The sequence below is a fragment of the Penicillium paradoxum genome (assembly GCF_028828445.1).
Source record: "Penicillium paradoxum strain IBT 22861 chromosome Unknown utg000002l_segment0_segment0, whole genome shotgun sequence".
Lineage (NCBI taxonomy): Eukaryota > Fungi > Ascomycota > Eurotiomycetes > Eurotiales > Aspergillaceae > Penicillium > Penicillium paradoxum.
The window spans coordinates 4,750,207-4,763,856 of record NW_026643180.1 but is presented as its reverse complement, the minus strand read 5'-3'; the positions used below and the strand labels follow the sequence as shown (position 1 = coordinate 4,763,856).

At 51.0% G+C, this 13,650-nt stretch overlaps 6 protein-coding genes across 6 annotated transcripts; 3 read left to right on the top strand and 3 right to left on the bottom strand.

Annotated features, from left to right (window-relative positions):
* Positions 1–47: 47 nt before the first annotated feature.
* Positions 48–1,442, bottom strand: N7457_001684 (adenosine kinase; the record flags this gene model as incomplete). The annotated part of the gene is made up of 7 exons (XM_057172730.1): positions 48–84; positions 144–257; positions 316–653; positions 716–1,057; positions 1,113–1,263; positions 1,317–1,332; positions 1,391–1,442. The coding sequence occupies 7 exons, from the start codon at positions 1,440–1,442 to the stop codon at positions 48–50; spliced, it is 1,050 nt and encodes a 349-aa protein (XP_057036633.1).
* A 190-nt stretch (positions 1,443–1,632) lies between these two features.
* N7457_001683 (DUF1770 domain-containing protein) lies at positions 1,633–2,382 on the top strand (the record flags this gene model as incomplete). Its single annotated transcript, XM_057172729.1, has 3 exons — positions 1,633–1,941; positions 2,036–2,230; positions 2,341–2,382. 3 exons carry the CDS (start codon positions 1,633–1,635, stop codon positions 2,380–2,382), a joined length of 546 nt encoding a protein of 181 aa, XP_057036632.1.
* A 519-nt stretch (positions 2,383–2,901) lies between these two features.
* N7457_001682 (uncharacterized protein) lies at positions 2,902–5,031 on the bottom strand (the record flags this gene model as incomplete). The annotated part of the gene is made up of 5 exons (XM_057172728.1): positions 2,902–3,858; positions 3,909–4,277; positions 4,336–4,465; positions 4,576–4,745; positions 4,846–5,031. The coding sequence occupies 5 exons, from the start codon at positions 5,029–5,031 to the stop codon at positions 2,902–2,904; spliced, it is 1,812 nt and encodes a 603-aa protein (XP_057036631.1).
* A 923-nt stretch (positions 5,032–5,954) lies between these two features.
* N7457_001681 (60S ribosomal uL2 domain-containing protein) lies at positions 5,955–7,121 on the top strand (the record flags this gene model as incomplete). The annotated part of the gene is made up of 5 exons (XM_057172727.1): positions 5,955–5,998; positions 6,052–6,122; positions 6,291–6,859; positions 6,910–6,918; positions 6,984–7,121. 5 exons carry the CDS (start codon positions 5,955–5,957, stop codon positions 7,119–7,121), a joined length of 831 nt encoding a protein of 276 aa, XP_057036630.1.
* Positions 7,122–7,993: 872 nt separating this feature from the next.
* N7457_001680 (uncharacterized protein) lies at positions 7,994–10,606 on the bottom strand (the record flags this gene model as incomplete). Its single annotated transcript, XM_057172726.1, has 1 exon — positions 7,994–10,606. One exon carries the CDS (start codon positions 10,604–10,606, stop codon positions 7,994–7,996), a length of 2,613 nt encoding a protein of 870 aa, XP_057036629.1.
* Positions 10,607–12,685: 2,079 nt separating this feature from the next.
* Positions 12,686–13,648, top strand: N7457_001679 (uncharacterized protein; the record flags this gene model as incomplete). Its single annotated transcript, XM_057172725.1, has 1 exon — positions 12,686–13,648. The coding sequence occupies one exon, from the start codon at positions 12,686–12,688 to the stop codon at positions 13,646–13,648; it is 963 nt and encodes a 320-aa protein (XP_057036628.1).
* Between the last annotated feature and the right edge of the window lie 2 nt (positions 13,649–13,650).

Below are 13,650 nucleotides of genomic sequence, written 5' to 3'. Positions count from 1 at the left end.
AGGTGGTTTAGTAGTCTATGCTTTTTCGTAGCCTAAATTAATATCGCTTAAGAGCGAGAGTAGGCCTGCTTGGGGAAGGGGTAACTGGGGGGTTGAAAAATGTTAGCTTATGTTCTTGAAGTCTATTGCCTTGGGAAACTCACGAAGGTCCAAGCTCCTGGATGCTCTTGCTGGCGAGCCACTGGCCCATGTCGATGCTGTCATCGAGGGACTTGCCAGCGACGATACCAGCACAGAAACCACCGGCGAAGGCATCACTGTTAAAAAAAATGTTAGCATGAATTAACGTGGGTGGTCTGAATCATTGTCACTCACCCAGCACCGTTGGTGTCGTTGATGGCATCCTTGGAGATCTCGCGGACCTTGAACTCCTTCACCTCAACGTCACCGGAAGCAGAGCCGATGGCGACGACAGTAGGCAGAGTGCCCTGGGTGACAATGGAAACACGGGGACGCTGAGTGTTCTTCTTGGGGAGCTGAGCGAGCTTCTTGGCGATCTCAGTGATATCCTCGGTGCCCCACTGGTGGGTCTCGGCATAGGCAATAGCCTCAGTCTCGTTACAGAAGGTGTAGTCGGTGTAGGGCAGCACGCTGTCGAGCTGATCCTTGAAGAACTGGGCGATGAAAGGAGCAGAAATAGACAGCATGAAGGGCTGGTAGAAGCGGATTGATTAGTGAAAAAAAGACCCGAAGTATCATAATGCTAATGACATACCTTGTTCTTGGCGGCAGCCTCCTCACCAAGGGCAAGGATGGCGGGCACACAGACAGTCAGGTGGTAACCGCCGACGTAGTAGACCTGGGCCTTCTCGACGAGAGACCAGATCTCGGGCTGCTTAAGGTGCTCAATCTTGTACTCATTGGCAGCAGCGAGGTGGGTGCACATGCTGCGGTCGTGGCCAGTGATGACAACACCACACTTACCGGTGGGCTGGGCCTCATCGACACGGTACTCGGTGTGGACACCGGCCTCCTCGCAGGTCTTCTTGAGGATGTCACCGAACTTGTCCTTACCGATACAGCCGATGTAGACAACGGACTGCTCAGGGAGCAGGTACTGGGAAAATGTCAATATCAATGTTAAACCCAATGGAAGTGATTGTAATACATACCTGAGCACCACGGGCGGTGTTCTGAGCGGCACCACCGGGGATCAGCTTGGCATCACGGGCAAGCAGGTCCTCGTAGATACCCATGTGCTTGTCCTCAGCGAGGATAGCATCATTGGCCTTGAGACCATACTTCTCGAGGAGAGCAGCATCGCTTATATGGCATTAGCCTTTCAATTCATCCAATTACTTCGTGTTTATACATACCCACGAGCCTGGATGTCTATTGCAAGCATGTCAGCATGGTGTAATGAACATAGCCCAGATGATGATTCACATACCAAGGAGGGGGTTCTCCAGACACAGAAGAGGGTAACCTTGAGGAGCAGCCATTATGAAATGATTAATAAAAATGGTAATGAAGTGAAGTAAAAAGGTGGGAGAAGGTGGGAGGACATGGAGGAGATGGAGGGGCTGGCAGAAAAGGGCGGTGTATACCCCCGGTCCACCGGTTACGGCCGAACAACGTTAGGTCATTGCTTCTGCTCAAGCTCCGTGGATATAATAGCAACAATTCCCCAAAATGGCCGGTCATGCAATGGAGATCCCACAGATTATTCAATCTGCGAGTATCAATTATAACCCAGATCCAGCTCATGATATCAACCCAACCACGGCAGCTTCAGAGAAACAACCCGCCGTGGTAGGCCCAGACTCCGACATCAACAGCATTGCCTCCGACATTGTTGATCCAAGCCGATTTATTCGACCAGTCCACCGGCGTCAGAACCTCCCTCCTCTCCCGGATTTGCGCTTTGAGCAAAGCTATCTGGCCAGCATTAGGGATGCTGACACTTGGGGACGAGTGGCGTGGATCACTACTAGGGATCAGGTATGCATTGCTGTTGCTCACCTAAACCCTCTGGGGTGTGAGGAATAAACCGGTTCGCAGTACCTAGCTAACATAGGAACCTTTCCTCTCTTAGGTACTCCTCCCTTTGATCCAAGGAACTGTCTGGACACTTGCGCTCTCGGGCTGGCGCTTCTGGAACCGCAATGCCTCGGTCAGCGGCCACACCCTCGGCAGTCGCATTCGCAGATGGTGGTATGAAGTCAACAACTGGCATTTGCCACAAGTTGGCTCAACGAGAAACCCTCAGCTGGCGTCGCAGGTCGAAGATGTGAGTGCCTCCCCATAATCATCGAGTCTTTGTCTGATCTTGTCTAGAAGTGGAAACGCTGACGGCCGAGGAGTTTTTGATGTTTTACACGGCACAATTCTCCAACTCAGGCTCTGACTGAGGTCGTTTCTGTGGTGGATGCTGCGTGCTGATTACCAAGTCCAGTGACTAGCTTTTGTGTACACTCGATTGTTTGCATTTCTGGCGTTCGCGCTGCTGGAGGCGTCTGCTCTTAATGATTCCCTTTTGAACTTTCTATATCCCTCAATTCTAGTAGAACATTTCATCGTTGCCATGTATTTGGCTCACCAGCAAGGTATCCTAGCCTGCAGCGGTAAATATAGCATTTGTATTGTCAGCTGGCATCAATCTGGGTGTATCCTTAGAATATGTAGTCTCAAGACTTGAGTATCTATTCTATTTCATATTACGCTTATGAGGTAAATTCTTTTTTGGCAATACCTTGCCATTACTACATTACTACGTAACTAGTAAAGCCGCTATCTCAACATCTGGGCACCACTTGTGCCAGTATTATACCCACAGCTCGAGAGAAGAAGAATTGCGACCCAAAATCTATCTAGCAACAGAGAGTAGCATATACATTCCAGATCCCTTTTAAACTCACTAGTCTAAGAGCAAATTCAAACCCACAGCCAGGTGGCTCAAGTCTAATTGACTCCGTTTGGCTCGGTCTGGTGACGAGGCTTCGACACTTCGGGCTTATCATCTGCAGGTGCTGGAGCCATTGAAATAGAATGCGTAGCCAGTGCTCTCTGTACACTATCCCCTTGGAAAATTGGAGCGGAAGAAACAGACGGCGCAGCTTGAGCAGGTGCAACCTGAGTTGGCCTCTGAGATACTGGAACAGAAGGTACAGTCATGGTCGAGACCTGCTGAGCATCCGAGTCTGGTTGATGAGGAAAGCTTGTCTGCAGTGCTCGAGCGGAAGCAGCTGGTGCTGATTCTCCAGCATCTTTCATTTCGATGTCATCAGTAGGGGGCGGTTTGTCAATCTGGACCTCAGGATTGCTAGATGCATCTCCCTTGCCATATCGAAGCTGCACAACAAGGCTTTCTGGTTCCTCATTGTCAGTTGAGTCATCTCCGCTGGCTTCTTCCCCTTCATCATCGCCCTCAAAGTCGTGCTCTAAGTCATCATCAACGCCTCGCCATTCGTTGCCACTATCATCTGCACTTGAATGGACTTCAGACGCATCTTCCATATCATCCGCGCCGTACCCAGAGTATCCATTTGGGTGAGTTGAAGTCCGAGCCCTCTGGGGCCTGCTTACTTCTTCGCCGTCCTCATCGAACTCGTCATCATCAACCTCATCACGTTGCCCAGAGAGCAAAGCCTCACCATAGAGGCCCCCAGCGCGAGACCGAATCTGCCTCCCACTTGCTGTGAATCGAGGCCGTCGAGACTCCGTGGAAGCTTCTGTAGGAGCAGCATTCCTAGTGGATCGACGGGTGGAAGGCTGGTCATCGGAGAATACGTCCTCGTCATCTGAATATGTATATTTCAGCTTCTTGCCGCGGGTGCGACCTTCGTACATGGAGAAACCAGGATCCGGACGAGTGAATGCAGCTTTTCTCGCGAGGCGGTAGTCGCGACGTTTCCGTTTCTGATCAATCAGTCAGTAAAATTAATGCGATGCGCTGGAAGGTGGATTACCTCTTCTGATGCCTCGAATCGGGGGATCGAAGCGCGAATCCTCTCGCTGAGCTTCTTGGAATTGGTTCCTTTTTCGCTCTCGAGTTTCTCTGCAACGGCTTCCAGCTCAGGAATATTTCCCGCAACACTCCACCAAGTGTTGTGCTTTAGAGCTGGGTTACTTTCGCGGTAGAGTCGGAAATTCGTATCATCGTGCCCCTCAATAAGCCAATACCGGCGCTTCAAGCCATCCCGACCCCAAGGTTGGACAGACAAAGGTTGGTTGAGATCGTCATCGTGGCGAGCCTGCTTATAGGATTCCTTTATCTTCGCCTGGACCGCTTCAGACGATGAAAGTGACCAAAGTATCAAGGCTCTCAACAAACGTAGCTGAGATGAGAAGTGTCAATGTTATAAATAGGGTAAAATGGGGTCCTCGAGAGCATACCCGTTCTACCGGGGACATGGTCGCAAAGCTGCGACCACCATGAAGTGGGTTCTTGCCCTCCCATTCTTTTGGCCACTGAGACTGATGTGTATGAATTGCTTCCTCCAGAGGACGTGTGTAGTGGTTTCTTCTGTATGTTTATAGCATTTTATTAGCACTCAGGTTGATAATTGGTGGCCGTGGGTAAAAGCGCGCATTTCAAGCTTTCCGCGCGCCATTGGGATTGGGTGGCGACCATACTCAACTTCCTTCTTACGATTCAGAACTAGTCCAAGTAATGCGCATAGAAGTCTTTCGATATATTCTCCAGGCGGAGCCTCCTCAATCCCCTTTTCAATATCTTGTGGGCCGTAATGTGGCACTCCTCGGGGGAACACTTCATGGAAACGCGCGCGAAACGCGACGATGAACTAAGGATTGCGACAACTCAGCAAGCGTGCCCTTTCGTAGACCGGACGCGTCATAGATAGTCCATATATCAAGCAAATCGAAGAACCTTCGCAAACTCACGGCAATATCAGGGTTGTCAGCTACGACGTATTCGTGCGGTGGTGATGGCTCCCGCTTCGGCGGCGGCGTCTCCGACTCCTTCTTGAAGTACTTTGCGATCCCAGTCGGCTGATCGATCTCCATGGCAGCTTCATCGTCTGTCGGAGGTGCCGACGACAATGAAGAAAGCTCTGACTCTGAAGGCATAATCTGGTGGATATGGTGGGATGGGTGATGGAGGAAGAAGGCAAGTTGCGCGCAATCGAGCGTCACGTCTGCACCGGGCCTGCGCCCGAAGGGCAGCAACTCTTTAGCGAATTTCTGGCACAACTGCTGCTTTGTTTATAATCTTCTACTACTAGGGCTTCTTGATGTCTTCTAGAAGAGCACGACTCAAAGCAACGGGAAATTGATATGAGAGCTTATATTTTGAGGACTTCTTTATGAGATAGAGCTCTAAAGAGAGCTGATAAGGTATTAATAGAGGATGATATACTTTCAAACAAGATTGAACATTTGAACTAAAGGCACACACATGTGTATAGAGCGTAGGAAAGAACGGATAGGGCTTGCTGAGACTTCGAGTGTCTATTGCTTGTTGCTTGATACCTGCAACGTATGGGGCGAGCTTTGCGTACTTCGAGATTGGTGTTGATGACGTTCCAAAAGGGAAGGCCGAAATGTGACGCGAAGATATGAGAGCCTATACCATGAGCAAGGCGTCGGTATCCAGCCCTTCGATATATATCTGCCTGACATACAGAGACACCATTGTCGCAACGTCCAAGAGCGTTGCTCCAATAGGTGCCCAGGAGCTCTTGGCAATCACGTGCGTACGCTGACATAGCTTGCCCTCCCAAATCTAAAGGGCCTCCATCGGATCGCTTCCCCAGCGTAAAACATGCAATATATGAAGATCTCTACCAAAAGAATACCCTTTAAGAGCCACAGTCTATCAAAAGAAGTAATTCAAACCTATGAAACCCTTAAAATAGACGGCCCAATACGCTAAGAGTGCTTGTGTTGCTACCGTTTAACAGTTCCAAGTACAACGTAAGCGACCATGCGCTATACCCGATTCGGTTAGATTAGCGACCGCACCCTAAAGCCCACACAAGTCCCCGTGTCCGATGATTTCTCAACTCGTCAACGACAAGCCAATCTTCAATTCGAGGTACGACTTTTCACCTTCCCACGACATTTCGTCCGACTTCCATACTAACACAGGTTCATCTTCCAGCCAGTCGCCATGGGTCGTGTCATCCGCAACCAGAGGAAGGGCCGTGGCTCCATTTTCAGTGAGTGCGCCTGCAAACTATCCCAGCACGAATTTTGGCAACTGCGCCCCTGCGCGATTGCACAGCGAGACAGAAGTCAACCAGGATATACAGAGAGAATTCAATCTTGGGACACGAAAGCTACAAGGTGATCTGAGTGCTGATATAGAATTTTTTTCTACTTTCTAGCGGCCAACACCCGCCTGAACAAGGCCCCTGCCCAGTTCCGGACTCTCGACTATGCTGAGGCTCACGGCTACACCCGCGGTGTCGTCAAGGAGATCATCCACGATTCCGGCCGTGGTGCTCCCCTCGCCAAGGTCCAGTTCCGCCACCCCTACAAGTTCAAGATGATCACCGAGACCTTCATCGCCAACGAGGGCATGTACACCGGCCAGTTCATCTACGCCGGTAAGAACGCCGCTCTGACCGTCGGCAACATTCTTCCCCTCGCCTCTATGCCCGAGGGTACCGTCATCTCCAACGTTGAGGAGAAGGTCGGTGACCGTGGTGCGCTCGGCCGTACCTCCGGTAACTACGTTACCGTTATTGGCCACAACCCCGAGGATGGCAAGACCCGTGTCAAGCTCCCCTCCGGTGCCAAGAAGGTCATTAAGAACTCTGCTCGCGGTATGGTCGGTATCGTTGCCGGAGGTGGCCGTACCGACAAGCCTTTGCTCAAGGCTGGCCGTGCTCACCACAAGGCTCACGCCAAGAGGAACAACTTCCCAACCACACGTGGTGTTGCTATGAACCCCGTATGTTCCCCCGATGATTTGAGAAAGAAAATAGCTAACAATGGACATAGGTTGATCACGTAAGTTCGAGTCTCGGCGCTGACCGAAAAGCATTCAGAGTTGCAAAATCTAACCATTTTTACAGCCCCACGGTGGTGGTAACCACCAGCACATTGGTAAGGCCTCGACCATCTCCCGCTACGCCACCCAGGGTCAAAAGGCCGGTCTCATTGCCGCCCGCAGAACCGGTCTGCTCCGCGGTACCCAGAAGACCAAGGATTAAGTGCTTTTTTTCTTGGAGTTATTCATGTGACGGGTCGAAAACGGAATTCTGCTATGAGAGAAATGTACCTAGGCGACTGCGGATGAGCGCCTCATGCGCCCTTAGCGAATTGAGGTTGTGGTCACCATTCTTTTTTTCAAGCAATCTAAAGGGTGATGGAAGGGGGTCCGGGGTTGGCCTCTACAGGCGGAATGAAATCAAAAAGCCCTACTCGGGCTGTGGAATGATAACCTATAAGCTTTTCCTTTTTCTCTTACTTCAGACTTTCCCAAGAGCCCGCCGTAAGCTATCTACAAACCCATTATTTTGCCACGAGGCTTCTACCACTGGCGACTCAGCAGCCGCAAGCTACCTAGGAATCCACCTCACCGACAGGCTCGAGTGGGTGGACTTATGCCCAAGCAGTGAATCCAGGTGCCTATGTAGTAGTCTATTGCTCAATCCGTAGCTGCCTGCCCCTATATCCATGCCCTTTCCGATTATCTACAGCAAAAGTAAGCCCGTGCACTCAAAAGCTCCCGGCCAGGCGAGCAGCCTATAGTCAGAGACCGAGGCAGCTCCCCACTATATACATATCACCACTCCTAACAAATCGACCGCCCTCTGGTCGACTGGGCTTGAGTAAGATAAGCCACAAAAAAGCAAAAGCACATCAAATCACACATGCTACCAGCCAAGGCGATTCAAGGAAAGAAAAGAGCACAGCCAACTAAGTGCGGGAAAGAAAGGCAAAGAGAGAGAAAAGGATTCCCGTGACATCTTCTCGCCGAAAAGATCCTTGCCCCGGCTTCCGGTAGAATGCTCCTTCTACTCTCGACTCCAAGTGGCCACAACGCAGTCAAAAGGTGAAAAGATCGAAAAGAAAATTGAAATCAGTCCTCCATGTCATCACCCATCTCATCATTTACTCCCAGATCCTTCTGGTAATGCAGATGAGGCTCGGGAACTGCCAAACCTTCGCGCAGGAGGTGAAAGAAGGATCGTTCCCCGTAAGCGAGCTTTTCAGCGGAAATAATTCTTTGAAAGGCTTCGACAAATTGCCTCACTGCGCGACGGCGCCACTGCAGGATCCAGGCATGCGCTGCTACCTTATCTTCTCCGAAAAGCTGATCTAGCTCTGCAACCACTGACCATTCCGAATACCTGATTCTTCCAAGCATTGCATCTGACAAGGCTCCAAGGCCGGTAAGGTGGGTCACGCCCGGGAAGGTATACGGGCTCACTGAGCGTTTCTGACTAGATTCCCCTGAGGGTTTCCGTGCAGCCAGGCGCATATCTCGGTGTGCATCTGCTACGTCGCTCCAGGTGCCTGCTTCTGCCGTCTCAACTCGCTCATGGTCCTCGTGGATAACCCCAAACCACGGCATCATAGTGCGCCGAAGGCGTGTAGTTGGCCCAGTTGACCCGTGGGGAATCACAGGAAGCGTTAGCCTTACATCCCCGGTTTGACAGACTGCCCCTATGAATTTGGTGCCGAATCTATCCTCGTCTGCCTTCCCCCACATCCAAGGGTAAATAGTAATCGTATGGCCAGAAGTTTGGGCGTCGGGATGGCTAGAAATTTTCGACCACCATTCACGGAGATATAAATGCATCTTTGGGAGGATGATAGTGCAGTTATCTCTATCTTCATCCGTAAACGACACGGACCCTTGCACGGCATTTCCACCTCGGCCTGTTGCGAGGTAGTCACCGATATTCAAATCAATATGAGTGAAACCTGTGTCTTCTCCGGGGTAGGCACTCTTCGTGTAGTAAGGAAATGACATCAACCTCCAGGCATGGTCAGGACGAACCGCAACGTACGCAGCATAGTAGCTAACATCTTGTCGAATCAGCTGTTGAGTGAGAGACTGAAACATATTGCGATTCCACCCCATTCGTGGTCGGGATATAGCGGGTGTATAATGGTAGTCATACATATCGAACTCCAAGTGGATTAGCTGCATCATCGAGCTCACCGGTCGACCTAATTCCCGAGAGAGAGCTGAAACCCCACTAATTTCTGAGATATCATCCTCAAGCCAGCCGAAAAGCTTAGGGAGAATCACGTTCCCGGTCGCAGCGAACTCCTCAGCCTTAGTCTGAGCTATAGAGTCCCTAGTCTCTGTTCCGTCTGTCCCGTAAATTCGCGACCAAACATCCACTAGATCTAATCCCAGCTCGGAGAACCTTGCAACTCTTGGGACTGGAGCTCCGACCTCGAAGCGAAAGGAGCTCCGCGCCACTCCCCCTGGGAATATGCTCGGGGTGAACCACGCAGACTTCAGCTTTATAAATCCATCCCAATCTCCGATCTGCCCTGCAGCGTAGGCCAGCCGACTCAGCATATCTGAGTGGGTAAACTGTCGCGTATACATTCCTAGGTAAGCACTGAGAGCCTTTGTGTGCGCAAAGCAGAGCTTTTCGGCCGAAAGGGTCCCTAGAGCTCTCATAACTTTCCTTAGAATGATGAGTCTTGCGCGATCAGAGGGGGCAGCCGAGCTAAACTTCTGGATCAACGACTTCGATAATGCGCAGGAGCAGGTCTTTTGGAGTCTCGAAGGGGGGCACGTCAGGGACTGGGACTGGCGGTAGCGGTCGTGTGCGCTGCCACTTTGGCCCCTTCGCCTATGCCCACTCTTAGCTGTGGTGGGAGGCGGCGTCGGTGGGCTCTCGCCAGGATTTAGGGATTCCTCTGGGAAATCAGGGTCCCTATTTCGCTGGCCATCTATATCGCCTGAGGCCTCGAGAAATTCCGGAGCCGGCCCTGATACGCCCTCGGAAGATTCGCCGTTGTCGATCTCGTTCTCACTATCCCACTCACAGGCCCGGATATCCGGAGAGGGAGGGCCCTGTTTTTCAACCAGTAAGCCGCATGGGTTCATCGTCAAGCCGTGTCGCTTGAACTGGGAGGAGGATAGGCTGCCTGCACTGGAAGAGCTTGCAGCTTTTACAAAATCTCCTTGGATCAGGTGCTTCGCTTTCCTATGACCTCGGCCTACTGCACCAAGCCTCCGAACCAGCTCGTAATTTAGGCCACGCTTCACCTCTTCGAAAGACATGCCCCTAGCAAGCAGCTTACTGACCTGCTCAGCAGTGGACTTGGTGGGGACAAATTCAAACAACGACCTAGCTTCCATATCACCCCATTTCGAGACGGCTTTCTGGAAAATCGAGGTAATGTAAGCCAGGTTCTGTTGATGCTTGTCGTGGACTTTCTGCACAGCGCCCCATTCTCTGCAAAAGGTGGCGTCGTCCCTTTCGGCTTTCCAGACACCGCTCTGAAGCACATAGTCGTACCATAGGGAGATAGCTTCTGCATTCTCACTCCGCAGCTTCAGGAGGTACTCACCGACCTGCAGCTGCCTGCGGTATCGCTCTTCTTCAGGCTGACTTTCCACGGCGTCCACAATTCTCTGGAAGGTAGGATTGTGGTCTGAAGCAGGCGCTGAACGCTCCCAGATAGCATCCAACACCATATCATCTTTAGAGCCAGTCGACATTATCGTGGTCAGTGCTATAGGAGGGCTCATGCCCTAGGTCTCAGGAGCACAGTGAAGGATGAGTTTCTAGTGAGAAACAGTCTTGGGTCCCAAAGGGAGCTTAAGTAATGTGCGCGGTCATTTCATCACTCAATCCTAGCAACTCGGTGGAAATGAATTGGCCAGGTTCTCGGGGCTCTTCTTTGCAAAGGAGCCAAAGAAAAAACCAGCCGATTTCTGCCGAAAAGCGTCAAAGACAGCTTGAGGGGCTCCTTCTTTGAGATCACTCAGCTTTCCTAGTTTCCCATGAAAGACTTCCATCCTTTTGCCTCTCTTTCATTCTTCACTCTACCGCGCAATTTCTCTTTCATATCCTTCAATTCTCACCATCTGCTACTTCTTTCACCATTCTCGAGCGCATTTGTGGCGCGGCACGTTCAAAAGCTTTCGCTGTAGCGTGATCCAAGAGATTTACGATAAGCTAGAGGAGGGTAGCCCGGCGTTGAGGGAGATTGTGCGCTTTCTTCGGCTTGCCGGAGGAGGCAATCCCCAAGAGCGGTCGCTAGGACCTCACTTTAGGTGCTTTTGCTCCTTCGCATCTTTTGCCTCGGCGCGCTGGTAGCCTCTCTCTCTCTCTCTTTCTTAGTAGCTGTCTTGCCAGATGGGTATGATGCCTGACCCGCCCTTTTCGCAGGGTGGTGAATGACGTAGTCCCCGACTCCTCTCGCACAGTTCCTTGGCCAACAAATCCAACAAATCCAACAAAGGAAATTCAAAATAAATATAACATCAGACAGCACAAAGAAAATCAAGTTGAGTCGGAATCCTGCCACCAAGAATAGCAAGCCATGCAATCTGCCTGCCATGCGAGCGTGCTACTCGAGGCTGGGACAAAGCAGTCTGCCATAGCAATTTGTCACTCGAGATCGGGAAAAGACTGGCACGCAAGCCTATAAAAAATCAATACGAAGACACAAAAAGACAAACGCAGGGCACAAAAGTGCCTCTTTTATTCTCTGTCAAGCCACTCGCGAAAGGTTATCGTCCGCCTCGCTAGCGGCTTCGCTCTCATCTGCCTCCTCGCGCTCCGGCTCAGAGTCCTGGTCAAAAGGGTTATCTTCAGGGAGAAAAGACTCTTGCCGCACGCCCGAGTCCCTGTAAAGTCAGAGTCACTCACAGCACTGTGGCGGCAGCCAGCCACCGAGAAGAGCCTATGAAAAATCGGGCCCCATCCAGCTTTTCTATGGTGTAGGCACCATTTCCTAGATCACTCAAGGTTTCGTGCGGCCCTGTCTATCGGGGCCGTAGCTTCTGCGCTGAAGTGCGCTGAAGTCACGTCTTCTTGTTTCTGCGTGTCGTGCGGAAGGATAAGGCTCCCCTCTGCCAGAGGAATCGTCCTATTTGAATGGGTCATGGAATTATTCTCTGCTTGCCTCTTTGATCTCCTTCTAGCCTTCCTTCTCCCATGGGATATTATCAAGAGGTTGTGTTTTCCCCTTAGTTGCCTTCCCAGCGTAGATCTCCATCAGGTCCATAGTCTCTGCCTTCCGCCATGGTACAGTATAGAGTCCCTCTAGTCGTTGCGGTAATTGTCATCCTATCTGCTAGCAGCACTGTATAAAATTACTCTCTCTATGTGGTGGCAGAGGACCCCCCGCGCCTCGAGCCCGCTGGGGCAGTGAGAAGAATGAGAATAACTGTGCTCAGAGAATAGCCTGAAGCAACAGCATTTTCGGCCGACTACCCAAAAGTAATTTGTGACAAGATTTATTTTACTGCTTATCATCGTCGCAGAAGCAACTTTCGCTTCACCTTATTTTTGGCCCAAAGTGCGCTGACAGAGCCGCATCTGTAAGACCCACAGTGGGACTGGGGCTCGCCCCACCTGTCTTGTCGGAGAATACTCGACCAATCACTTTCGTTTTTATTGAGAGCGCACCCCAAATTTCTCACAGCGATACACCCGCGAAGGTGTCAGGATGGAAAATAACACTGGAGAGGATCCTCGCAGAGGGATCCCTCTGATGGGTGCAGGTGCACCAAAAGACAAAAACTGGGATATCGTGATCGAAGCACTGATCTCAGTACCGGATCAAGGGTATGACCTATGACCTTCCAGATCCAGAATCAGTGACGCTGCACAAGATCACCCCGCAGCTATCACGCCGAGAAGACTTCGACGACTGGGAAGGGGTGGTGATAAAACAACTGCAGGGCCTCAAGCTGCAAAACCTTATCGATGATCAAATTGAACGCCCAAAACGATGTGACCCTGCGGCAAAACGTTGGTGGGATCTTAGTCTACGAGTCAGTAGCTGGTTATCTGACAGACTGGCTCCCCCATTGAAGAACGAGATCGTGCTGAGAGGTAGCAAAGTGAACTTGGCTGATGACTTCATGCGAAAGTGCCGACGACAGCTGAAAGCAGAGGGACACGGTGCTATGGTTAAAGCAACTACGAAGTTCTGGAAGACTAAGCGCACTGACTTTGATACAATCACTGAATTTGTGACGGAAGTCAAGTCTCGATACAAAACCACCATGGATCTTAACTGCGGACTGAGGCCTTACCACGCGCTAGTACTCCTGGTAGACCAGCTTGGTACAGTGCCGGCTCTGTCAAACTTTGTTGGCAGACGGAATGACAGATTGGCTCTTGAGGGTGTGAAAGAGCTGAGCACTCGATTTACCCTCGAAGATCTGCTTGAATACAGTCAAGATGCTATTGACGAGATTAATTTGAAAGGCCTAGACGAAGAAGGTGGGAGCTCGCAAGTAGCCGCTACCAATCAGCAAAAAGGTCAAAGGCAGCAGAATCAAAAGCAGCAAGGGCAGGAGAGGCTTATGAATTATCCTCCCGGCAAGAAACCATATTGGAAGCATGCCGAGGAATGGAGAAATCACAAGATGCAGAAATCAGCAAATGGGAATTGCAGTTTTTGCGATAAACCAGGGCGTGGAGCTAAGAGCTGCTACCATCTGGTAGTTGAAAACCCTTCCTTCATACTGGAAGCCAGTCCCGGGACTCTGGTTTTTGAAAGGGAAGAAGACCCAGTTTCATGAAC